Consider the following 26,601-nt stretch of genomic DNA (forward strand, 5'->3'; position numbering starts at 1 on the left):
GTAGGTCTAATAACCAATACAACCTTGTGCTGCTATCTTGCAACTAGTGATTCTTGACTCTTTATCTGTTCCCCGACCCTTTCTTTGTTTAGGGTTTCATCTTTCCATAAGATTGTATCACAGCCATCTCCTTGGTAAAAAGCATAATTCTAAACACCAGCTGCTCTTGGCCATCGCGTTCCCCTCTCATGGATACGGCTTGATGCTCTGTGTATCCTTTCTGGACTTGATCTCCCTGGCTTTGTCCTGCTTTCTCAATCTCGTAATATTTACTGGAAAAGCAACAAAACACATTTTTAAATAAGTATATACAACAACAACAATTTATTACTCATACCCTGCGCATCTTGCCGGGCCTCCCCAGCTGCTCTGGGCAGCTCCCAACAGAATATTAAAAACACAACATCAAACATTAAAAACTTCCCTAAACAGGTCTGCCTTCAGATGCCTTCTAAAAGTCAGATACAGTGGTACCTCAGGTTACATAAGCTTCAGGTTACAGACTCCGCTAACCCAGATATAGTGCTTCAGGTTAAGAACTTTGCTTCAGGATGAGAACAGAAATTGTGCTCTGGCAGCGCGGCGGCAGCAGGAGGCCCCATTAGCTAAAGTGGTGCTTCAGGTTAAGAACAGTTTCAGGTTAAGAACGGACCTACGGACATCTGGTGGGAGGGCATTCCACAGGGCGGGTGCCACTACTGAGAAGGCCCTCTGCCTGGTTCCCTGTATCCTCACTTCTCGCAGTGAGGGAATCGCCAGAAGACCCTCGGAGCTGGACCTCTGTCAAATGCTGCCATCTCTCTGAGATAGGCTGCAGAATTCTTTATCATTTATTTTTATTAATAATAATGTACTGCTCGCGTGCTGATGCAGTAGACTACAAAAAAGGTCACAGTCTAGTCCGCATGAGGAATGTGTTCCATAGGACAGGGGCCGATACTCTAGAAGCCCTGGTCTGTACAGCTGCCCAGCGCATACCTGGTGCAGGAGGGGAGAACTCCCTTGTGCTTGGGTCCCACTTGTGGGCAGCAGCAGAGGAAGCCGCTTGGGTGCCTGGGGGGCGCACCCAGGGCATAGCTGTCAACTTACAGATTTGAAAATAAGGGACCAGCAGCCTTGAAAATAAGGGATCAGCAGCCAAAATAAGGGATTTTCGGAGCGCAGGTATGTTCAACTTCTGAGCCCCTCCGAGCCAAAGGCAGAAAGCCCAGCCAGCAGCCAAACAAAGCCTCAAGCGGTGGTTCCCACAGCGCAGCAACCCGGCAAAGGGGATGCAGCAAGGAAAACCTCCGTCACCTCTCTGCTAGGAAGCGCTGAGCAAAGGCAAGTCCCCAGGCAACGCGGCCGATTTGTTTGGCACAAGGCATGCAAGCTCCACCCCCCCAGTCGTTCTTAGACTCCTTATTGGGTGAGCAATGCAGCCAAGCAACACAGTTGGAGCCTCCCTCCTCCCTGGCCGGCAGGGAGGGAGGGAGAGGAGCTGCTTCCTTTGAAAGCCGGGAAATTTAAGGGACATCATCAATAAGGGACAGCAGTGGGACACGGCGCTGGGATAAGGGACTTTCCCACAAAATAAGGAACGTTTGACAGCTATGGCCCAGGGGTGAGGTGAGTCACCCATAGGGACGGGGCGCACCGCGGGGCCTCCAGAGTCTGCCTGTCTACTCCCACTCAGTCACCCTATAGCTGGGGGGAGGCAGTGGGTGGACCATTTGGGCAGTGCGTCCCAGGAGAGATGTGTGGCTCTGGCACTGCAGGCCCCGCGTTGAGTGCTGCCCTGCATTTTGTCAGCCCTGCATTTTGACTGCCCCTACCGCACCCCCCTTCCACCATCCCTGCTTGTGGGTTCCCAAAAAGATATCTGGGTGTCCAATGTGAAACCAGGATATTGTGCTGGATCTAGGAGGACAAATTCTTACGTTGTTATGATGGCAATGGCTGGGCAAGAGTGCATGGAATAAGGCAATCCATCAGATCTCCCCTTAGTGGCTTCATAGAAGCTTGATCCTCCAAGGACACCCTTTAACTGGGCAAATAAATCCTTGCTTTTGCCGGTCCTGAATCTGCCACCATTTTGCTTCCTCAGATGCCTCTGCTGAGTTATAGTATTCTCATAGATCTAGGGTACCAGAGTCTGTTAGTGAATGGTAGAATTCATGCTTAATTTGATACACCTCTTGTCATGTTCTCCCTTACTTGCCTTTTTCTTCTTTAAACTGAAAATCCTCAAGCATTGTAACCTTCCCTCCTAGGGGAAATTCACAAACCCTTTGATCGTTTTGGCATCTCTCAGTCTTACCTGCATCACAGGGTTGTTGTGAGATTTAGAATAAGGAGGTGAGAGTGATAGAGGCCACCCTGAACTCATTGGAGGAAAAGTGGAGGAGAAATGTAATAAATAATTCAAGAAATGATCAGAATTTAGGAATATGTCTCACCCCCAGACTGGAAAAAAGACATATTTTTTGAAAGGATTATCCACCTTTAATATCTTTGCTGAATAGCAAAGCTGACTCTGCACTGCCATCTGCTGTGCAAATTTTGAAATCACAATGTATACCACCCTTCCTCCGAGACCTAGATGTTTGTGGTTTGGGGGGGGGGGGGCTCCTGTTCTAACAGAATCTGCAGTACAGCCAGGGCTGGAACTCAGGACAAAAGCCCAGAGATCCACAGGGGATGGTGACAGTTAAATGACCTCCTATAGAGCAGCAGATGTTCCAAAGCATATGGAGGGCCACCAGCTGGGAAAGGCTGATTTTAATATCTTAGCGAGATGTGGCAATGATGGAGGTACAGTGGTACCTCGGGTTAAGAACTTAATTCGTTCTGGAGGTCTGTTCTTAACCTGAAACTGTTCTTAACCTGAGGTACTACTTTAGCTAATGGGGCCTCCTGCTGCCGCCGCGCCGCTGGAGCACGATTTCTGTTCTCATCCTGAAGCAAAGTTCTTAACCCAAGGTACTATTTCTGGGTTAGCGGAGTCTGTAACCTGAAGTGTCTGTAACCCGAAGTACCACTGTATTTAGGGAAGAATGCCTTCGCAGCGGACAACTAAAACCATTTCTATGATGAGACGCAGTAGAAAAACAGAACCTCCAGGTCAATGGTGGCTGGTCCCCATTGAGACTGACGGGGCAGAAGGCAGGGAGCCCAACACTAGGTGGCGCCAGAGCCAATAAGAGGCAGAGCATGTCTAATTCTAGTTTGGTCCTCATCCTCCCACCTGCTGTGTTGTGCAAGAGGAACACTGAGAGTTCGGAGGGGAAGGAAGCTGACAAGCAGGCCAACCCACTGGACTGGTTACAAGAAAGAAGGCAGGCAGCTGTGAGCCGGCTGAGGGCAGAGTGAGGTTGGTGGGACAGGGCTGCAGAAGTCCCAGTGGAGAAGCTTCCACTGCTCCAGGTTCCAAAGCACTGAATACCAGATTTGGGAGGGGGGCTAAGGAAAAGGGAGGTGGGCTGCCTTTTCCCTAGCTTAGGACTTATTGCAGCTCACAGACAGAACGAATGCTTTGCATGCAGAAGATGCCAGGTCCAATCCCCAGGGGGAGACTCCTACCTGAAACCCTGGAAGCCCCTGCCAGCCTGAGCAGGCAATACTGAGCTAGACCGACCAAGGTTCTGACTTGATGCAAGCCTGCTTCCACTATACTCCTTTGTGGCTGACCGTCACTGGAAACAAGGCGATTCTGATGAGGAGCAAAAAAGAGAAATGAAGGATCCGGTTTTCCAATAAGCTCAGGTGCATCCTAGATTTGCATGTTTCCCTGTGGTCCCTCACTCCAGGAGTTAAGAGGACATGGATAAGGGAAAGACGGGGGCCATATTCCCCAGGTGCATTTCCAAAGAGGCGCCAGCAGGTGGCACTGCTAGCTTTGCCGTGGACGTCCTTCTGAGAAGTTCCAGCCACTGTTCCCGAGTGCCCCAAAGGCCACACACACACACACACACACACACACACACACGTTCACTGAATGGTAAAGAAAGAGAAGGAAACTCAAGCTGGGGTCCTCCGATCTGTTATGAGTTCCACAGTTCAGCCTCAGCTTGTGTGTGAGAGAAAGAAAACAAAAATGCAACTTTAAGCTTGGTTTTGTGAGTTGTGGTAGCTTTGCAAGGGCAAAGTTCCTGAGGCAGGGGGTCATTCTGACCCATAATAACAGTATTTATGCAATGAAAACAAGCTCATTTTTAAGACAGTTGACCACTGTTGAAATAAGGTTGAATGATTTTGTGTCTTCTTATGCAGAGGCTGAATGTGGGCAGTTGGCCAGACACAGTAGCACCACTGAAGTTTCTGATTGAACCTGAGGATGTAACTTAACACAGAAAAGCACACTGAAGACTGTGGAGTTGTAGAATTGGAAGGGAATCCATGGGTCATCTAGTCCAGCCCCTACTTCTTCATTCAACCTGTCTCCAAATGCTACCCAATGAAAACACAAGAAATAATGTTTTGCTCATTCAAGATTTGTGCCAATTGTTGGGGCAGCAATTGTGGGTGGGTGGGTGGTTTTAAGTTAACTACCCACCTCATTCTTTCTCCACTCCTCCTAAGCCTGACCCTGGACAGTGATGAGCAGCACCATTGCTCATTTTGCCTTGTTCACAATAGCTTTGGGCAGGAGCACTCTACCTGTGCAGCGAAAACAGTAGCAACAATATCTTTAAAGATCCACATTCATTCTCATTTTACCCTCTGTTCCTGCGGAAAGGTATCAATCAGACTGACTCTTTGCATCAATGAGAAAGAGCTGGGTGCCTTTTCCGAGTGCCTTTCTGGTAACCGAGAGGCCCTCTGACTTAGAACGCCCTGACATTTCTCTCTGTGTAATTGACAAAGTCAAGGACCCTCTCCTGACTCAGGGGCAGCGGAGATGAGAATGTTAATGCATCAATTACGCGCCTCAGATTGGTTTCCATCAGCCTCTTGTGAATTGGCCTCTTCTGCCGAGCCAATCTTCTCTGTTCGGAAGGCAGTGTTTTTATCTCTGCATCCCAATAAGGCAGAACCTGCTTCCCCACAGTGTCCTTTGAGAGGCAGATATAGCGGCACAAACAAGAGGGCAAACGCTGGGAGCCTAATGGATTCATTTAAAGCTCACCTGTCAAGTGCCATTCATTATGGGAACCAGAAGCTTTGCAGATTGAATTGATGAGAGGAGGCTGCCCTTAGACTGAGTCAATGTGTTCAGCCTAGCTCAGGATAGTCCTCTACACTGACCGGCAGCTGCTTTCCGGGGTTTCATGTAGAGGATATGCCCATCCCTACCTGAAGATAATGAGGGTTAGACCTGAAACCTTCTGGGCACCAAGCAGGTGTTCTGCCCTGGAATTGTGGAATATAAAAAGGAACACAGGAAGCTGCTTTCTGCTGAATCTGGCCATGGGTCCATCTAGCTCAGTGTTGCCTACACTGGCTGGCAGAGGCTCTCCAGGGTTTCAGGCAGAGGCCTTTCCTGGCCCTACCTGGACGATGGCATCGGAGATTGAACCTGACTTCCCCCAAAGAATCCTGGGGGTTGTAGTTTGCCCCTTACACAGTGTTAGAAACTGAGATTTATAAGCTAGGAGCCAAATGGCACCTTAAACCAGGGTCGCAACAATGGCATGTCAACCAGGCGGTTGGACTAGATAACCCCAGGGATTCCTTCCAGTGCTACAATTCTGCGATTCTCTGGTCTCACTGGAGCTCTTACAATAATTCACTCATCCCAGTATACAAGAGGGAGAAACACACAGTGGAAATGGTATTAACTAGGCAGAGGTTTTTAAACTGTGGTCTGTGAGCTCCATTTGCATGGCCTGTGGAAAGTCTGCAGCTCAGTTGGATATACAGTGGTACCTCTGGTTATGTATTTAATTCGTTCCAGAGGTCCGTTCTTAACCTGAAACTGTTCTTAACCTGAAGCACCACTTTAGCTAATGGGGCCTCCTGCTGCTGCTGCGCTGCTGCTGCACAATTTCTGTTCTCATCCTGAAGCAAAGTTCTTAACCCGAGGTACTATTTCTGGGTTAGCGGAGTCTGTAACCTGAAGCGTATGTAACCCGAGGTACCACTGTATCTGTACTCAGCCCTGCACTTCCTTTCCTTGATGTGATGATGGAGGACCAAGATGCCCAGGACTAAGATGTCCATGATTCGTGTGGCAGCTCAGAAGCATAAGACGTGCCTCTTTTGCTGTGCACAAATCAGCCGGCTCGATGGAGATGTGAGTCGCCAACCTGGCGTCCAGAAATCTCCACACAGTCACAACTGGACCCGTGTCCAGAAGCAAAACGCACCTGGCACCTGGGAAATTTAGAACATTGCACCTCACAGGGTGACAATTCCTAGCAACCTCAGTGAAAGTACAGTTCCCTTTTAATGTGTGCAGACAGTCTGTATCTGCCTCCCCTCCCCCCCCCCATAATGTGTGGCAAATGCCGGCTTGTCTGAAGCAGGTGTGTATTTGGTGAAGTGTTGTGTGTTCCACTGGTCTCCTGCTTTCCTTGGCTTGGCAGCCCAAGATACTTTGGCATCTGAGAGCCACTGCCTTTCTGCGTGATCTACTTCTCCCCTGTGGGCAAGGGCTTCTGAGATCCAGACACGGCTCCACAGCTGAGGCCCTTCCCCATGTGAGACATTAACAGGCCACAAATCTCGCAAATTCCTATCTGTGGGAGCAAACAAGAGAGGGGGGAATTAATAGAGGCCACTTTGAGTCCCGTTCTCAGAAAGGAGCATTTCTGCACATCCCCCAAAACCTCACTTGCAGCTGAGGCACCAACCAGGGAGAAATAGAATTGCTTTCTAAGCAGCTGCTCCTCTCTGTAGCAAGTCTCTCTCGCTTCCAATAATCTGAATATCTGCTGGAAAGCTTTTCCTGGTGTCTTAACTATGCCCCCTTCCTTGGTAAATAGTGGATCTGTGTGCAGTTCCACACTCTTCTAGGATACTTTACTGCAATGTGTGCTGCTTGGGACTGCCCTTGAAGACGGTCTGGACACTTCAGTTAGTACAAAATATAGTAATGATGGAACTCACAGCTGGAAAATACTCTTATTCAGTGCTTTATTTCCTTAAAAAAATGTTTAGGAGTAGTCTCATTTCCCTACTCATTTTGAAATACTGCCCCTCAATGAGGCCAAACGTAAATTCACATAATGTTTAGGGATATGCATACCACTGTGTACCCCCAGAAAAAAAGCACTGCTCTTATTTTTATAAATCTTTACTACTTGTTACAAGAATCTTTGTATGAGTTAATACCTTATAATCCCTTTGCCATATCTTTGTACTTTTGTTCTTCCAGGCTGTAATGCTTTATGGTTTAAATTCTTTAATATTTGTTTTCTTTCTTTTAGTCATGTTTGTACTTGTCTGTTTGTTCATTAGCAGATTGATTAAAAAAAATAATTTAAGCAGTAGCTGGATCCATTGACCATAGATGGGTAACACATTTTTTTCTGGATTTCAGGGGGTTGGACTAGATGACTCTCTGGGTCCCTTCCAGCTCTTCAATTAGATGATTCTATTATTCCCTTCCCACTTTACTCTCATGTATACAGGTGTCAGAGCTACCCTAGGTCCCAGCTCACAAAGGACCAACGCTGCTTCGTTGTTAAGTACAAAAGTCTTTATTGAAGTTCAGTTTCACTTCCAGAGCCGCAGCGCGCAGCTCTACGTCTCAACTGTCAGACCGCTGATGCTCCGTCTGAGTCTCCTCCCCCTTGACACCAATTTAAGATTCTAGCCTTGCTCCACCTTTTCCGCTGCTCTTTCCTCCTCTGGGTCCGCCTGCCCGCCGGGGTCTCGCCCCTTCTAGCCTTCTCTGAGGCTGATTCCCCTGAGCCGTCTCCCTCCCTCCTGCGGGCTTTAGGAGCTGGTTCCCCATCCGGGTCTCCTGCTCTCCCGCGCGCCTGCACATTTGAACTTGGCGCGCGCGCCCAGCCAGCAGCTTTCCTCCTGACCGTTTCACTGCTGCTGTCACTGCTTCCCCCTTCGGGGGGGGGGGCTAGCTGCAACTGACCTCCCTTCGGTTCCTCCACTCTCCAATGGAGGCGTGGTCAGCCCTGACTCCCTCTCTGGAGGAGACGCTGGCCCTGACACATGTGACTCTTCCCCCCCACTACGCTCTGGTGGGGAAACTGGTCCCGATCCTCCACTGCTGTTTTGGGGTTCCCCTCTGGCTCCTTGTTTCTGGTGCGTCCCCCCTGGGGCCCCCCTTGCCCTGACCATCGGCGCCCCCTTCTGGGAATCTTCTGATTCGCTGGAGAAGCTCATGGAATCTCTCGGGCCACTGTCATACTCCCCTACGCTGCCCTCGGATTCTTCCCCTTCGCTCTCCCAATCCTCTCTCCCCAGTGCTCCTGCTCCTGATTCCCTGACAACAGGCATACCTTTCCTAATGAGGATAGCCCTCAATGTAGCTGATGAAGCAAACTGTAGTCAAAAAACCCCCTCATGCCCTAAAACAATCCATTGGTCTTTAACATGCCGCAAGACTTTACGCTGTTAAAATTCCACATCCTGTTCAGTGTTACACCAGCCGTCCACCACGCCCTTCTCCAGAATACTCCATTGCGTTTCCTCCCACACATACACCTATTTTTCTTTTCCGGCCAAATTCTATGGCTACTGGGCATGCTCAGTCCTTTTTGACTGGTGGTTTTTTGGGGGGGAGGCTCCATATTTGTTTGTTTGTTCCTTTTAGAACACATGCAAAGATTTGTTTCACCTCTGTGTTAACTACAGAGTTCCCCTTGGCCTATTGATCCCCCCCCCTTCCTCAGTGTTCCCATTTGGCTTCCAATCCTGTTGAAATCACTCCCTTGAGTTCGCTACTAAATTGAGAAATCATCTCGCTGTCCTCAAGAATTTGTCTCATCCTGATAACACAAGAAAGCACAGGGTTTTCATTTCATTAAATCTTGTTTTTAATTAGTACAGCATCCTTGGGTGTGTGGGGAGAGAGAACATGAATACATATTACCATATTGCAGAGAAGCCGTTATAAACAACACAATATATCACTTTTGTTTCCCCACCCCCAAAAAAATGTGAGCATGAAGTTGGTTAAAATAATAATAAGAAGAACAGCAACAGGGCTCTTCCTACCCATGCCCCTACTTGTTGGAAAAAGGCAATCAAAAAGCTTCTGGCCCCGATCCCAGGAACCAGGAAAGTGCAGGCATCCTATAGCTGCTGATGGAGAATCCACACAATTATATGACACTAGGGGTTTCACAGCTTCTTCCCTTGGTTGGGGATGTGTGACTATGCATGGTTCCGAAAGGATGCTCCAAAATTCTTTCATTCTCAGGTACTGGAATCAGTTTCTATGCTCATCCACCAGTCTGCTTCAGACAACTCCTTCAGCAGGGTACCTCATCTCATCAGAGATTAGATCTCAGGGTCGCTAAATGGAGGGAAAAGAGAGTCTTAGTTCTCTGCCGCATACACTCAAGCAATTCACGGTTTCTAATTTGGCCTCCGTTTTCCACATCAACAAAATGGACAATTTTCTACCCAGAGAACTCAATACCTTCCTGGCTGGAACCTGAGGCTCTTAGGTCATTTACTTCCACCCTCGTGTCATGGGCCAGCCTTCACTAACCTGGTGCCCTCCAAATATTTTGGATTCCCACCCGTCCCAGCATCGCTCAGCTGTGTGGACTGGGGCCAATTGGAGTCGTAGTCCTGAACATCTGAAGGGCACCAGGTTGGCAAAGTCTGCAGTACACTTCCTGTACACAGCAGCAGCACATTAGATGGCGTTTATGGGCAGGTTCACACACATCTTCCCCTCAATTGACGAGTGCATCATCAAGTGTTGGCTGTCTTGCATGCAGGTAAAATGCAACAGAGCAAATCTCAGAGATAATACATGGCACTGGGGCCCATTGCCACCTCCCTTTGTAACTCGCCCAGAGTTGCATTAGCAAGTACCGTATTTTTCGCCCTATAGGATGCACTTTTTCTCTTCCAAAAATGAAGGGGAAATGTGTGTGCGTCCTATGGGGCGGATGCAGGCTTTCGCTGAAGCCTGGAGAGCGAGAGGCGTCAGTGCGCACCGACACCTCTCGCTCTCCAGGCTTCAGGAAGCTATCCGCAAGCCTTGCAAGCCCGGCGGGAGTTCCCGCGGGCTCGCAAGGCTTGCGGGCAGCAGCCTGCAGCCCGGAGCACGGGGCGCCCTCCGGAGGATGCCCCGTGCTTCGCGCAGGTGTCCGCAAGCCTTGCGCGCTGGGGGGAGTTCCCGCAGGCTCGCAAGGCTTGCGGGCAGCAGCCTGTTCTGGGGGCTGGGGTCAGGGGAAGCTTGGGCTTCCCCTGCCCCAGCCCCATGGCTGAGGGGGGGGGAAATAATTTTTTTTATTCATTTCTCCCCCCAAAAAACGAGGTGCATCCTATGGGCCAGTGCGCCCTATAGGGCGAAAAATACGGTAATGAGAAATCCAGTGATGTCCGTGCAGACATGAAGCAGTGTGGAGGGGAAGGGGAACGAAAGAGGAAGGAAGAAAAGAGGGGCAGCTTCCCTTCACATAGCATGTTGCATAATTGGTTCTTTATAGATAGGTATAAAGGGTCTACTCTGCCTGCTGTAGAGTTCAGTGGAACTCCAAAGCTTGCATACTCCTTGATCTGAAAAAAACATTCTTTATCTAACAGTTCTCCTCTTGCTGCACGATATTGACAAGCTAGGGCATGTGCAGAGGAGGGCAACCAAGATGGTAGAGAGTCTGGAGATTAATCCTTACGTATTTAGGCTAGCAGCCTTAAACTTTTGCATCACTGGTGGCTAGTGCTCCTTTGGGATTTGTGGAGCCCAAGATCGGCTGGAGCCAGAGCGAAGGACAGGCACAGCCAACTTATTCATTCATTCATTTTGCTCAATTAAATTTATACCGCACCCTCCTGCCCAAAGGACCCTAGGGCAGCAAACACTACCGTGATCAAAACAAATGTTCTCCCCTTCAGGACTGTGGAGCCAGAAGAAGGGCTCCCGTGGTCATTTCCGTTTTGTGGGAAATGCCTTCTTTCTCACTACTGGCCTAAGTGAACTGGGAGAGTGAGGAGGTTTTTCCTTGGGATCTGTCTTCCTCAAAGACATCACATAAACCCCAGCCTGGCTTCTCATCTTCGAGGCAGAATACGCAGCCCTGGCCTTTTCTCTCGACTTTCTGCCAGGAAGGGAAGCTAGTCCCCTGGTTGCTGATACCTCTTGTTCCAAAACACAATTGGCTGGATTGTGCCCTTGCTATTTTCTCCTGCTCTGGAAGCTGGGACCTGAACCAATGGCTTCAAATGACAAGAAACAAGATTCCAACTGAACGTCAGGGAGAATTTTCTGACAGTAAGAGCTGTTCGAAAGCGGAACCGACTCTCTTGGAAGGTGGTGGACTCCTTCTAGGTTTTTAAACAGAGGTTGGGTGACCATCAAATACTTTAGCTGCAATTCCTGAATTGCAGGGGGTTGGACTAGATGACCCTTTGAGTCCCTTACAACACATGATTCTGTGATTCTAAGAAGCTGAAAGGAGGGTCTCTGTTGTTTTCCTAGCAGTGTAATTTTGTCCCATCGCTATCTGTTGCTCATTTGTGTTTATAAACCTCTGCCTATTCAGAAAGCTCTCAGAGCAGCATGCATAAAAATTAAAATAAGGCATTCAAAGAAAAGGACAGTGATAAAAAAAAACCTGGCAGATCAGTAGGTGCCCACAACCTAAGGATGGGGACACTGTGACCCTCCAGGTGTCATTGAACTCCAACTCCCAGCAGCCCCAGATGCCAGCAGGGCCAATGGTCTACGAGATGATGAGGGCTGGAGTCCAGAAGCCAAAGGTTGCCTGTTCCTGCCACAGCCAATATCAACATCCTGAAATTGCCTGGGTATACAGAAGGGATTTGAGCAGGTATCAGAAACACCAAACAGTTGAGCAATTGTCTAACAGAGTATTCCAGAGGGAGCCAGCCCACTAAAAGCTCTGCTCCAGGTAGCCACCTGGTTGAATTTGTGAAACATGCTGCACTGTCAGGAGGGTCTAATGTGAAAACTCAAAGGGGAAAGGCCACAGCTCAGTGCCTGAGCACTTGCTTCTCATGCAGAAGGTCCTAGGTTCAATCCCCAGCATCATCAGGTAAGAATGGGAAAGACTCCTGCCTGAAACCCTGGAGTGCTGCTGCCAGTCAGTGTAGACAATAATGAGCTAGATGGACCAACAGTCTGACTCAGTTTAAGGTTGCTTCCTTTGCCTTAATGGAAAGAACTGCAGCTCAGTGGGAGAGCACCTGCGTTGCATGCAGAAGGTCCCAGGTTTGGTCTGCAGCATCTCCAGGCAGGGCTAGATGAGACTCTTCCCTGGAGAGCTCCCTCCAGACACTGACCTAGTGGTCCCACTTGGTCTAAGACAGCCTTCTACGTTCCAATGCCCTGTCCCATATAATCAGATTTCTCTCAGTGGGAACGTTCCTTGGATAGCAACCTCAACCTTGGGAAAGGGGGTTTTTACTAAAGGGAAGGGGCCCTTCTGTGTGCCAAGCAGATGCTCCACCACTGAGGCATGACCCTTGTCCATAAATATTAAAACTTTGTCAGGAAACCCCCTAGAAGTGGGTCAAGGGGAAGCTCATCTGTCTTACAAATGCTGCATCCTAGATCATAGCTGTCAACTTTTCCCTTTTCTTGCGAGGAATCCTATTCAGAATAAGGGAATTTCCCTTTAAAAAAGGGAAAAGTTGACAGCTATGTCCTAGATGCCCTCTGAGGCTTAAGACTCTGGACTTACTGTGCCCAATTACCTGGCCTCCTTCGATGTGCTGGGCTGTCCTGTCTTCCACATCAGCCTTTCCAGGAGCTTTGGGTGCATGGCGGGGCTTTGCCAGAGAGCCTCCTGGCATCCTGTTGGGCACAGGGCTGCCCAGATCCTCCCTTGGTGCCTGGCATGGTTCTTCTGCGAGGCCTGAGGCCAGAGCGTTCTCTTGATGGCCCCTGCAGCAGCAGAAGCAGCATCTTTCCAGGCACCCACCTGGGAGGACAGGTGAGGCTGCAGATCCAGAGTGGTCCAGGGTCTCTCCTCCTCCTCTGCCTGCTGGAGTGTCAGCCACTGAGTGGCCCTGCTGACGGGCAGGGTGGGGGCAGCCTCCAGGCTATCCCGGGAGCCCTCTGCTGCCTGCCGGCGCCACAGGTAAGGGGAGCGCCTGACTCCCATCAGAAGCCCTGAAGCTCGCCCCACGGTGTGGTACCTGGGGCTGGCCACATGCTTGTACCAGGCGCCTGCTGGGGCCACCAGCAGGATCAAGCCCAGGAAGCCCAGGGCTTTCCATAGGGGCCTGCGGGAGACTTGCCATAAAACCATGAGCACAGGTGAAGTTCAGCCCCGGTTCAGGTGGGCTCAGGAGCAGGGTGGCAGCTGCCTTATTTGCTTCGAAGAGAAGATGCTAGTCCTTTGTGAGTTAAAGGTGGAGGAGGTCTCTCTCTCTCTCTCTCTCTCTCTCTCTCTCTGCTGCTGCTGCTGCTGCTGCTGCTGCTTCTACAACTTGTATATAACTGCAGGCAGGGGGTGGTGGAGGGAGAACCCCCTCCCTCTGGCTCCACCCTTTCCCCAGCTGACATGATGATCAAGCTGGAGTCTGCATCCTCATCCCACCCTCTCCACCCCCAGGGGAGGTACCACCCTCTCTGCCACAACTCCATAGGCAGACATTCAACTGACACAAGAGTCTCCGTCACTGCAGCTGTGCCAGGAAAGGATGATGGATCAGTTGGATTTCGGCCTGTCGTCAGCCCAAGCTCCTAAACATCATGACTTGGAACTCTCAGCAGCAAGGGACGTCTGGGGCCCCCTTCCCAAGGAAATGTACTTTTTAGGATTGGGGCTGTTCCTGCATGCGCACACACACAATGGAATATTTGTAGCATGCTTAGATAGCTGGATACGAACTCAGAAACTCCCAGTGGAGCTTATAGAGCTGTGGGGAGGTAAGGAGGGGATTTATCAGGGGAATAACAAAATGGGGAGAAATTTAAATGCGGCTTCACTCTCTGCAAAGAGCAGGAGGTTCACGGGATGGGAGGTTGTTGCAACTTTGGAGCAGAAACAGGAATTGGTCCTGGGCACATCTTCTCCCTCTCTGTGTGGTGGATGACCCTTGCTCCGAAAAGCGTGGTCAGAATGAAAGGGTTCAGGAACTCTGACCAGACCAAATTTCATAAAATCATACACAGACTTTACTAAAACAAAACTCCACAAGGGAGGAAAAACTCCAAATAATTACACAGATTAAAATAGCTCAGAAGGTAAGAAAGCAAGAAACGCTAACTTATCCAGCTAATGAACATCAACACTTACACTTAAATCTCAGTAGGCTGAGCAACAGAAGAAGATGCTGTCAAAAGCCCAAATAGATGCTGACCTCGGCTTAGCTGGCTGCTGAGAACTCCCGCCAATCCAGGTTTTATGGGAACTTAGACCATGGGCGTTCACCTCTTCCACCCAGTTACCTTGTGACACCGGCCTGGAAGCCTTAACGGGAGACAGCTGTATGGAAGCTCATTATTTCTGAAGTGCTAACCCATTCCCATAAACTGATCCTAAAGGGGTGATATCACCACACTCTGTCTCTCTCACAAACACACACCCTGCCCCATGTTGATAAGTCCCCCACAGTGGGGAGGAGGGTGAAGGCACTTGTGGGCTCACCAGCTTCATTAAGGGCAACAAGGGAAGAAATAAGATAAGTGAACATCTGTTAAGAAGACCATCCATGCCCAAGATCTTGGCCCGGTTTGTGTGGGGTATGTGGGGTGTGTGAGAGAGTGTACATGTGTGGGAGAGGGAGAGGGTGCTGAGCGCAAGTCTGCCTTTGCTCTTGTCCCAGAGGAATTGGGGAAACGGGGATAAATTGCAGTGATTCAAAGCAAAATGAGCCCTGAGTGAGATCTAAAACAAGCTTCGGAGTTTGTTCCATGGAGCTGTGTAAACACCTCCCTCCACCCGCACTGCCCCTCTCATCTTTCTGCTGAGAAATGATGCTAGCAGAGGCCACAGAGATTTTCCTCTCCCAGCTCCCACATTTCCCTTTGCTCCTCAGTATCAGAATCATAGAACAGTAGAGTTGGAAAGGACCACGAGGGTCATCTAGTTCAAATCTTTGCCTGATAAACAAAGCAAGTGAGGGGCATCATCACACCATTCAAGGACAGTTTCCAGCCAGGAAAAAGCACTGGGGGACGACGACGAGGGGTGTAGCCTGGGAGAGTTCTAAGGGCCAGATGGGGAGGCTATAAGGGCCACATTCAGCCCCACCTGCTGTTCCACCCAATTAATAAATGCTCTGTAATTGTCCTTTTCTCAGAATCAAAAACCCCTAAATGTTAGCCTATCTATGTAGTGAGGATGCTCTGACCCTCTCAGCCATTCGGGTCATAAGAAAGCTGGATCAGGCCAATGGCCCATCTAGTCTAGCATCCTGTTCTCACAGTGGCCAAACAGATGCCCCATTGCCAACCATGGAGGCAAAACATAGCCATCATGACTGGTAGGCACTGATAGCTTCCTCCTTCCTCCATGAATTTGTCTGATCCTCTTTTAAAGCCATCAAGTTGGTGTCCATCACTCTTTCCTGTGGGAGCGAGTTCCGTAGTTTAACTATGCACTGTTTCCCTGTGCTATTATTTCCACCTTAGTGACATCTGTGTTGATGGAGACAAGGTTACTCTAAGGATCTAAGGATCCTGCTTCTAAGGAAATGAGTGGCAGCCACCAAGGAGTTCAAACATGAATCCTCCTTCGTCTTTCCTCAGCTCAAATCTAATTCTGAGTTGCTTCCCCCCCCCCCCCCAGTTCCAGCCCCTAAGGGCTGGAAAACAGCCATAGGCTGTTCATCATCCACAGGATAATAATCCCGAAAATTAAACTGCATTTTTCTCCAGCACAGACAACAGCTTTTGCAAACATAGACAGGCAGGAGGAACATCTCACAGCCTGTTGGGTTTGATGCCTGACGATCGAGCAGCCTCATTAGCTGAACCTTGCCAGGCGTGTGGAAGAGATTTGCTGTTGTGATATTAATTCATGTGTGATTAAACAAGGGCAGATGACTAGGGTCTGGCGTATGCCGTGTGACAAGAGTGCCCATCACTTTCCCATTCATTAGGAAAAGGGAAGACAGCAGAGCAAGTTACTAGAGTACAAACCTAACAATATGAATGGGAATCGGTTGGCTGGAACCAAAAGGGGAAGAGGCAGAGCAGATCAAAAGCAAAATCTTGTTGGATCTATTAGGCTGGTGCAGAAGCTGCCTGATATCAAGTTGCAACTTTGGTCCTCCTACCTCATTATTGTCCTGGGTTTCAGGTGGCGAGGCAGGAGGGTCTGTCCCAATACTACCAGGAGATGCCAAGGAATGGACCTGGGACCTTCTGCATGCAAAGCAGTAGCTATGCTCCTTCCCCTAAAAAGAAAGTAAGTTTCTAGTCCTCATGATTCTGAATAAAGGGCTGATTTAAATAGGAATGTAGAAAGCTCTGACTTGTATTTAATCAGGTCACTGATCCATCTTTTTGAGTGCTCTGTAAAGGTAAGGTAAAGGTAAAGGACCCCTGGACGGTTAAGTCCAGTCAAAGGCGACTATGGAATTGTGGAGCTCATCTCACTTTCAGGCCAAGAGAACCAGTGTTTGTCCACAGACAGCTTTCCAGGTTATGTGGCCAGCATGACTAAACCACTTCTGGCACAACAGAACACTGTGATGGAAACCAGAGTGCATTCACCTTCCTGCTGCAGCAGTACCTATTTATCTACTTGCACTAGCATGCTTTTGAACTGCTAGGATGCCAGGAGCTGGGATAGAGCAACAGGAGCTCACCCTTCACGGGAATTTGAACCGCCGACCTTCTGATCAGCAAGCCCAAGAGGCTCAGTGGTTTAGACCACAGTGCCACTCATGTCCCAATAAGTACTGTACTGTGTACAGTGACTTGGAAAGTATAGTTGTTTAATTGCACACTAAAATGGAAAATGCCTGTAAGTATATTAGACATTTATTGCTGAAAGGGTTTAGCACTAGAAAATTCCACTGGGCCATACTGAAGTTCTCTAAGCTTCTAACTGAGTTAATGGTTAAAATTTGATGCTCTCTGCTAGCACTCGTGTGAGTGTTTAACCTTAGTTCACATGAGGGTATTCCATTGCAAATCTCCATCTTGAATGGAGTTGCCTGTTAGTCTTTCTTGGACGCCACAGAGACAACAAAGGATGTAATAATAAAGCCTTTCCAGGAGCTGCATAGCCTTAGGCTGAATGCAGGCTAATGCAAGCTATGGAAGAGACAGATTAGATTTTTACTCTGATCATAATTCTGTTATATATATTTTAAGAAAAGCTTATGCTTGAATAAGCATATGCTTAATGGCATTATCTGGATGTATGACTGATGTTTTCGTACCTGTTTTGAAGAAGTCCTGGTTAGCAATGCTTTGAATTATAATGATGGGTCTGGACCATTTTTATTCCAAAAGGAGCCAGCCTTTATGCATCCAATTGCTTCATGATGCACAATATGAAGCAATTGGACCTGCAATATGGCTGGCAGTAGCTGTCCAGGGTTTCAGACTAGGGTTGCGCCGAGCCCTACCTGAAGATGCCAGGGAATGGACCTGGGACCTTCTGCATGCAAAGCAAGTGTTCTCCCACACTCCCAGTGAGCAATGGCCCTTCTCCCACTTCAGCCCAATGTCTGAAAGGTGTGTGTGCATGGATGGGGTGGCAGGGCCCCCTCTACCTCCCCCCCAGTGCTCACCCACCCTATGGCTTCCTGTGGCCACAGCAAAAAGGAGAGGGAAGTTCAGATGACCCGTTGCCACCAGTAATCCCAGGGATTCCAGCACACAGAACACTGCCCATCCTTTGATTGATCTTTAAACCCACAACTTGCAACACCATGAATATTTGATGCAAATATGATAAATGAATTGCTTTGACTCATGGGAAGTGATTTGTAAATGAAACAAAATTGTTATGGAATAAATAATAAATGGCTGGCACAAGCACGGCAGCGTTTCATTTCATATTTATACCGCTCACTTTCATTTCCCCAAAGAAACCTAGAAAAGTTAATGGGAAAGGAAAATAAAGACAGCAATTTAGTTATACAACGTATCATATTTATGCGTGCATTTCATTTTCCTATAGCATGACAGCATACATTTAAAGCACGTTCCTTCCCCCAAGGAATCCTGGGAACTATAGTATGCCAGTACTGCAATTCCCAGCACTCTTACACTAGAGTTGTCAAGATTCTTTGGGGGAAGCAATGTGTTTTAAATGTGCTTTAAATGTACAGTGTGTATGTGTCCACAGAAAATCTAAAAGCATAACATGTGGAACTGGCTGTCTTGCATTGGCTCAAATCAATGACTGGGGCTGATGGGAATTGTAGTCCAAAATTTCCAGAGGGCACCAGGTTGGCAAAAGCTGATTTAGCCTGACAAAGGGAAGAGATATTCCTTGGAGTTCAATAAAATGCCTTTTTTCATGACATACTTATGAATGTTCCCTTGCTCTGGAATTGCGTTTTATCTCTGAGCTGCAGCATGGAGATGAGGAATAAATCTCTAGGGTGCCTGCCTCCGCCCCTGTTCCCACTGCCCCACCCCAGAACAGACCCTGACTCAGCAAGAGCCAAAAAGGGGTGATTCAGCATCTGAGATAAGAGTTGACGCATCAGAGGGGGACCTCCCTATGGAGAGATCCAGGCTTTCAGCCCCCTCTGCTGCATAATCCCCACTTGCTCTCTACTAACAGCTTTGTGTAAATGCTATGTTGCCTTACAAATGCCTTGTTTAAAGGAAATGAGCCAGAAATGCTGGCAGAGCAGGCCAGGAGATGATGGTGGGTGGTTTTCTGCCTCTTAAAAATGCTATTGTCATAGAGTTCAGAAAAGCTGCATAAAGTCATCACTTCCTTTTCACAAACACCACCCATTTGGATATGAAGACATAATTGTGTTGGAAATGGATGAATGAGGGGCTTGCTTGTTCCTTAACCTTCAAACATTGTTTCTTTTAATACATCTTCAGGTCACCTGTGCCTTCTTCAGAAGAGTAGTTATGTCAAGCTCATGGTGCCCAAACCTTTTGGCGATAAATTGTAATTATTAGGTCTTTCTGGAAATTTTCCTCTTCTTCGGGGCTATAACCAGACAAAATACATTCTTAACCTTTAGATTAAGGGTGCTGATGGTCCTCCAGCTCATCTTGGTCTATGTGTTGACTTCTAAGAGTCCTGCTGAAATATACTCTGAGTCGAGTGTGGATTTCATGCTCTTTATTCAGCTCAGAGTAGCGAGGAATGGAAGTTCTCCCGAAATGTCTGCTTTATATGCATTATTTACACAATGGGCCCCACGTGATTGGCTAATTCTGGGATTCACCTGTAGGCCAATCAGGTTGCGGATTCACTTCCACCTGGAGTTGGATTGGGTGGCTTCTGCGGACCAATCAGACTGCTGCATTCTGGATCCTATTCAACTCAGTACATAACACCAGCCAAGATTATTCTGACAACTTGTGGTTCCTTCAAACGTCTGGTTCCTTTAGCGTTCTGATTTGCTTGCCCAAAGTTTATGCAATGGTTAGACTATATCAGGCCTTTATGGAGCATTTGTTCTGATTTTATTGTGAGACAATTATTCTGCATTCATTCTGATTTGCTTGTAAGGTGTTTACCAGTCCTCTTGTTAAGTCATTCATTTACCCCACACACTTTTAAATATGTTTCTCTGCCCCTTTCAAACTACAAAAGTCTGGTTTGGGGTTTTTTTTTAAAGTGGATTGTTGGGTTTTTTAAAAAGGAGACAGAGCACTTTGATCCACTTCAAGTTTGCATACCTTAAGTTCTGGTATTTATTTTTTGCTTGTTATCCAAAGGTCTCTAAGCAACTTACAGGTATTTTGTGTGACTTCTTTTAATAGTTTTGTAACTGATACAAGCAGCAGCAACAACTGAACACCCCTTCACAACCAAAGGGCTCTTTGGTTTGACATACTCAGGCAAAATACTGACAGTGTGGAGGAAATATTGACTGTTCTCAAATATTGGCTGATCTATTCTAAGGGAAAGATTTAATTGCCTTCTTCATAACCAAGTAGGGATTCAAACCCTGGTCTCCCAGGTCTCAGTCAAACCCTCTAATCACTATAACATGCAGGATATAGCTTAGCTTGTTTTATATTAAAAATCGCACACATCACTTTGGTGTTTTATCTTGTTTTTATGTGGCCACCTCATAAAAAAATGTGATTCACTGATTGAGAAAACTAGGTGGTAAGAGGAAGGAAATTGGATTTTCTGGAGGCGGGCATGGCTGCTCAGGAGCACTCATGTTAAGCAGTGAGGAAGTGCGCTGCAACACTCGGTTGCGGTTCCCACTTGTACATAATTGCAACTCACTGATTTCCTCTCCTCACCCCACACCCCACTCAATGCTTCTTAGAAAGGGCTATATAGACACACATCCCCCAGGTTATGAATGAAGAATGAAGTGAGTCAGCCCTCAAAGAGGACGGCACAGGATAATCCTATTTGGCTTTTAAACTGTGAACAACACCAAGTCTAAATTTGGGGTGATTCATTCAGGCAGTCGGTATAACAAAGCCATTTTCTACAACCACTTCGATGGCTTGGGGGAATGAGAGGGAAGGAGGGAGAGAGATTAGCTATCATCAGATGTAGGCTTCTCCCATGATGTTCTTTCCAGGCTACCTGCCTCACTACTTTCTGCCCCTCCTTCACATCTCTCCTCAAACCATAGTTGCCGGAAGGAATAAACAAATCAAAAAGTGAAATGCTTCTATAGCCCCCATTCACAAAAGAGACCAACTGGGCCTTTCTCAGCACTGTTGCTAGGGAGTCAGCCAGCTGACTCGCTGCACTGAGCACAGGTTGGTTGATCAATCAGTCAATTTCCTCCATTCCAAAGATGCTACAGAATTGTCCACCCTTGAAGGAGACTGCCTGCTGCTTCTCTGTATGAGTCACTGCTTTGCCTTTGCCTTCTTCCAATCAGTCAGCACTGCAGGTAGGTAACATTGCCCTGCCCTTGCATGGATTGCAGCAGTCACTCATTGCCAAAGCAGAGAGGCTGAAGAATTGCCTGATTCCAGAGGAGGGTGCCTGTTGCACTTTGGCGTGAGTCGCTGCCCATGGCTTTGCATCCTTCTGGACAAAAGGGAGGTCCAGATCAGCAGCCTGTGCAGAAACCAAAGGGAGGGTGAAGCAAGGTCCTCTGAGGGCAGGTACCGGTAATTCTTAATCTTTTACACTCTAAAAGTAGTAAACTGGGGGTGGGGTGGAGATGTAAGAAAAAAGTGTACCCCTGTTTTAATGTAGAAAAGGTGTGCCTTGGTTATCTGGAATCTGGGAAATCTAGAGCAGCATTTGTCAGCTTTTAGAAAACATAATTTGCTTAAAAACAAACAATCATATTTTGCATACCAAAAAGCCTGAAACTAGCCTTTCTTACTGGCACCAATAGTTGCTACTATCAAAATATACCACCAGGAAGTGCTGCTTGTTACAAAGTGACAGCCTACGCCATTGATATCAAATGGACACATAATTAAGAATAGAACAAAAACACAGCTTGTATATATGTAAGCAAAGGTAATCTTTATAATTCAAATACAATTTGCATTTGGAAACGTTTTTAAGAAGAGATTTGTACCTGCCTTTCAGGTAAGATCTTATCTTAAAATTCTGGCAGCCAAAAGACTCATTGCCAGCAAGAAATCTGGATCTAGCTACAGAGAGTTTTCCTGTGTTAAATCTGCTGCAGCAAAAACAAGCAAGGGGTGTGTCCAATAGTGGTTGTACTCAGAGTAGCCCCATTGCATTTTTCATTTTCATTTTTTACTCTGAGTAAAACTTGCTCCGATACAACCCAGAAAATCTTGTGGCATCTGAAAGCAGGGGTGTGGGGGAGCACTGAATGTTGCTGTTGCTCGCCACCCCAATCCCCGAGTGGTGAAAGATTCCAGGGAATAAAAAGATTCCAGGGAATCAGAGGGCCTTCTGGCGGTTCCCTCACTGCGAGAAGCCAAGTTACAGGGAACCAGGCAGAGGGCCTTCTCGGTAGTGGTGCCCTCCCTGTGGAACGCCCTCCCACCAGATGTCAAAGAGAAGAACAACTACCAGACTTTTAGAAGACATCTGAAGGCAGCCCTGTTGAGGGAAGTTTTTAATGTTTGATGTATTACAGTATTTTAATTTTTTGGGAAGCTGCCCAGAGTGCCTGGGGAAGCCCAGCCAGATGGGCAGGGTATAAATAATAAAATTATTATTATTATTATTATTATTAATAATAATAATAAACTGTAGGCCACAGCCCTCACTGTAGGCTTTGCCACCTTGGGGCCCTCCAGATCTTTCGGACTACGATTCCCATCAGTGCCAGCCAGCATGCACTGGCTGTGGCTGATGGGAATCATAGTCCAAAACATCCAGAGGGTCCTAGTTTGGCAAAGCCTGCCTTCCTGAGACAGCATACAGGCACCGAGTCAGTGTCTAGTGGGAGGTGGTGGCAGTTTGTAGTTCTGCTCAATTTGCTTGTTGGAGTGACTGAGACAAGTAGCATTGCTTGTGTGTGTGTGTGTGTAGCTTCATTATGATGGCATATTTACAATGCCCTGTTCAGCAGGATACATCACTCGAGTCCCTGCGCAGTTTCACAGACAAGTGACACTTAAGATGGCCCATTATAGTCAGCCGCTGCCGTCTCATTTCGCACTAATTGCTTTCCCAAATTGGATGGGCGCTTCTCTGACATGGAAAACAGTGGCAGAAGTATCATTAATCTGGGACAGAGACTGGGGGCAGGGGAGGGAAGGGGTAATTGCTAGCATGGAGTGCTTTATGCAGTAATTACAGCTCTCATGCAGCCAGTCATTCCTAATCACCTCTCCGCCCCCTAACACTTTCCTTTACACTCCAGTTGCCCCACGCTCAGAGCCCTGTATGCCTGCGAGCCCCTGAAAGCATTTTCAAAAAGGGCAAATATTATTCTGCATTTTGAAATGGTTTTTGAGGTGCTAAAACATTTCCACTTTGCACTGCTCATGGTTCTTAATGCAGTCATTTATTGGTTTTCACTGACTTGGTGGTGGTAGTGTTGTTCTTGTGGGTTTTCGGGGTGTGTCTGGATGAGGCCCTGAGGCCCTTCCCGTTCTTGGGGTCCTGCACCCAGTGAAGGTTAGAACCTGACAAAGGAAGTTGCTGAATTAGTCAGACAAGCTTCTCTGTAGGACAATGGCCTTAGCTACCCACTGAAGTGTCCTCACTGGCATCCCAAAAGAGCTAAATTGCAAGAGCTACAAATATGCGGCAGGGCCCTCCAGGCTTATGTGTGGGCCTTTTTTCCACCACCACCCCTCCTAGCTGCTAGGTAGGAAAACAACAGGAAAATGTGTGTGAGCTGAGTTTTGTAAGCAAGCTGGGACACAGAGATGTGCTCACTCTGTGCTAGATCCCAAGCTGTGACTAATGAAGAAGCAAGATCAGTTGGGATATTATTGCTGTGACACCCTCCATCTTATGCTCAGGTTGTCTATATGTGTAAGTAAAGCCATATATCCTAAAGACTCCACAATCTCTGCTGACCTTCATTCCAAGGAAATCGAACCCTGTATAACCTCCTAGAATTTCTGGAGTCTCACTGCTCAGAGATTGAGGTGGCGTGTAACATCATAATTATCACCATTATTATTATTAATTATCCATCCTTCGCCCTAAGGTCCCAGTTTACAATTAAAACACAGTATTAAAATCAGTTTAAAGCAACCTACAATAATAGAACATAAAAAATATATACATCTAAAAATAGAATCTAAAAATATACATCTCTTTCAGATATTTGGGTATTTCAAGCCTTCAAACACTAATATGAGCATCGTGAATTAGGCCTGGAAATGAACTGGCAACCAAGAGGTAGCTATTTGAGGAGCAGATGTAGAGGGTTTTCACATTAGAACTTGTAACAATGCACATGAGTCTGAATTTTAAAATTTCCTCCTCTCACAATCCATTTTCTTTTTGTGCTGTGTGTTTTTAGGTTGTAAGCCTACAGGCAGAGACTGACTTTTTTTCAAGCCATTCTGCAAGCCTTTTATAGCTGAAGAGCAGGATATTTTTTTAAAAAAAAATAATAAACACATTCTCATAAGTCTATTGGGCAGAGTAAGCTGAAAGGTGGTGATGTCTCCATGGCTAAGAAAGGATTTGAATCTAGAACTCTTTGGCTTATATCCAGCACTTTGGACAGCACCCTTTAGGACTAAAATAATAGAATTTGTTTTTTAAAAATACTGCTTAATGTAATAAAACATACAAACCATAAAAATGCAACAGTCAGTAAAATTTCCTAAGGTACCAGGTTCAATCCTCTGGCAGAATTTCGAGGTAGTGCTGTGAATGTTGCCTACCTGAAACCCTGCAGAACTGCTGCCAGTCTGTGCAGACAATGCTGGTCTAGATATAGACCAATGATCTGGCTTAGCAAAAGGCAGCTTCCTCTGTTCCTATTATTAAAATGAGACAAAAAATGAAATGCAAACAAATTTATAGTGATAATGCTGCTTATTATGCCACACTAGCTGAAATGATAGAAATGCCCTAAAGCAGAATTTGTACAGGAAAAATGAGGACACAATCTCATACGTGTACATTTCATGTCATGACACACCCCAAACGATGATGCAACTTTATACCAGGCCTGAGGCTAATGTGGAATAAAAATAAACTTTGGGCCAGCACAAATGTCCTCTACAAAATGGCAGTTCAAACCGAGGCCTAGTAATGTATAACCATCCTTTCTTTCAACTTGCTTGAACTTTACAGATGATTTATTCTTATTCTTATTTAGAAAAATAATATTTTTGCCTTTACTCCCAGACAATATCCCATTTAATCCTCAGAACAACTCTGTGAGAAATAGTCACTACTTCACTGCCTAGCCTGTTTCAAGGTCACCCAGTGAGTTTCACGGACAAGCATGGATTTGAACCCAAGTCCCACTGTAACATTCTAACCACTGCAATACATTGGTAAACCTTGATAACCATTTTTGATCAATTTAACTGCCACGACCTTTTCCCAAAGGCTCTTGGGAAATGTAGCTTTGAGTGAGTGTGCCCTGTAGATTTCTCTGTTAAATAGTCATACCTTCCTCTCATCAAACTACAGTTCCCACAGTTCCTTGGGAGGAGAAAATGGCCGCAAAACAAATTGAAGTCTGTGGAGCAAATACAGTTGAGTGCCTGAAGGGGGCGTTCTACAATATTTTGATATAGCGGCCGGCCTGAATATGCAGCTCTATGGATGGGGACTCTCTACACTAGAAAGAAAGAGAAAGAAGCTCACCGTGCTAGAGCGTCATTTTAAGAGGACATGGTGCATGAAGTATAGAGATAAGAAATAGGGACTAATCCATCGATTGAGAACTTCCTGGTTTGCACTGAAAGACATTTCAAAATTTCCAATGGAAAGTTGTCCAATGTTTAATTCAATGTTAAAATTATGATTCTAGTGTACCCGTGTTTACTCTCAAAAAATGATATCGGCCAAGATGGGTGTAGGCCTTAATTTTTAAAACGACCTGCTAGCCAGATCAAATGCAAATGCCAATATTGTGAGTTATCCCATTTTGCTGCTTGGGGGCAACCCCAGAGTGCAGGCTGAAGGCTGGCTTGGGACAACATTTTATTCTTGCAATTTTTTATTCCCCCTCCCCTTGGGGTATTTCTTGTTTTCTATTTTTAAATTTGTTCCACTACTGAATCTGGTTTGGGTTTCCAGCCAAGGTCCGTCTCCCGCCTCCTCTGCAAAACTCCTAGCTTGCAGCAAAGGGCAGTCTAATAACATTTCCCGCTGGAGTCCTAGCTCAAAACCAGTGAGCTCAGGAAGGTAACTATGCAGGCTCCTTCCATCAGCTGGAAGGAGAGAAGAGAAGGGATGCAGGGTGGTTCCATAGAAGCAGCTGAAAGGCCAGCAATTTGGGGACCCCGTCTCTCCTTGAACTGTTCCACCCCAGCTAATCATTAGAATAAATTGCAACTAAGGACTTGTACCTGAGTTTTATCTTTCTCCTCCTTCCTCCCAGTCAGTTTTCCTTTTGTGCCACGTCTTTTTACCTGAGAGCAGGACTCTGGCAGCTTCTTTTGACCAAAGACCTGAGAAAAAAATATTTATGTAAATAAGCGCAGAACGAGCCTTTTAAATTTTGTGCATGTGTTTTCAGGGCCCGAATTAGAAAATTTCCAGAACGAATTAGAAAGAAGAGCATCCGCTCCAGTCTTATTAGTTACCATAGCTGTCACCTTTTTCCTTTTCTTGCGAGGAATCCTATTCGGAATAAGGGAATTTCCCTTAAAAAAGGGAAAACGTTGACAGCTATGATAGTTACTGGTGGTGGGAGGATGAAACACAAACCGCTGTCCAGCTGCACCTGTGCTGAAACGTTTTATCCATTGGTTCCTATGGGAAGCTCGCAATTCAGGCCCCCTCCCCCCGGGAAAAAGGGAAGCGGGGAAGATAAACTTAGAAACGCGGGAGTTGCTACCCGTGCGTC

The 26,601-nt window shown here is 46.9% G+C and overlaps 1 protein-coding gene and 1 long non-coding RNA gene across 4 annotated transcripts; both read right to left on the reverse strand.

Annotated features, from left to right (window-relative positions):
- Positions 1-8,897: 8,897 nt before the first annotated feature.
- NPW (neuropeptide W) lies at positions 8,898-26,597 on the reverse strand. Of its 2 annotated transcripts, XM_083585991.1 has the most exons (5): positions 26,463-26,597; positions 26,102-26,203; positions 16,315-16,434; positions 12,781-12,941; positions 8,898-9,403 (listed from the first exon to the last, which is right to left on the reverse strand). In XM_083585991.1, the coding sequence occupies exons 1-5, from the start codon at positions 26,499-26,501 to the stop codon at positions 9,388-9,390; spliced, it is 438 nt and encodes a 145-aa protein (XP_083442117.1). In that variant the 5' UTR covers positions 26,502-26,597; the 3' UTR covers positions 8,898-9,387. The 2 variants fall into 2 exon arrangements, with proteins under 2 accessions (XP_083442117.1, XP_083442116.1); XM_083585990.1 differs by lacking the exons at positions 16,315-16,434; positions 26,102-26,203; positions 26,463-26,597 and having other exon boundaries at positions 12,781-13,588.
- On the reverse strand, positions 20,122-25,383 carry LOC310749336. Of its 2 annotated transcripts, none has more exons than XR_014541574.1 (3): positions 25,197-25,383; positions 24,458-24,553; positions 20,122-21,230 (listed from the first exon to the last, which is right to left on the reverse strand). It is a non-coding gene; the product is annotated as an uncharacterized lncRNA (long non-coding RNA). The 2 variants fall into 2 exon arrangements; XR_014541575.1 differs by lacking the exon at positions 20,122-21,230 and adding an exon at positions 22,451-23,236.
- Positions 26,598-26,601: the final 4 nt, after the last annotated feature.

The sequence above is a fragment of the Podarcis filfolensis genome (genome assembly GCF_964270895.1).
Source record: "Podarcis filfolensis genome assembly, chromosome: 14".
Lineage (NCBI taxonomy): Eukaryota > Metazoa > Chordata > Lepidosauria > Squamata > Lacertidae > Podarcis > Podarcis filfolensis.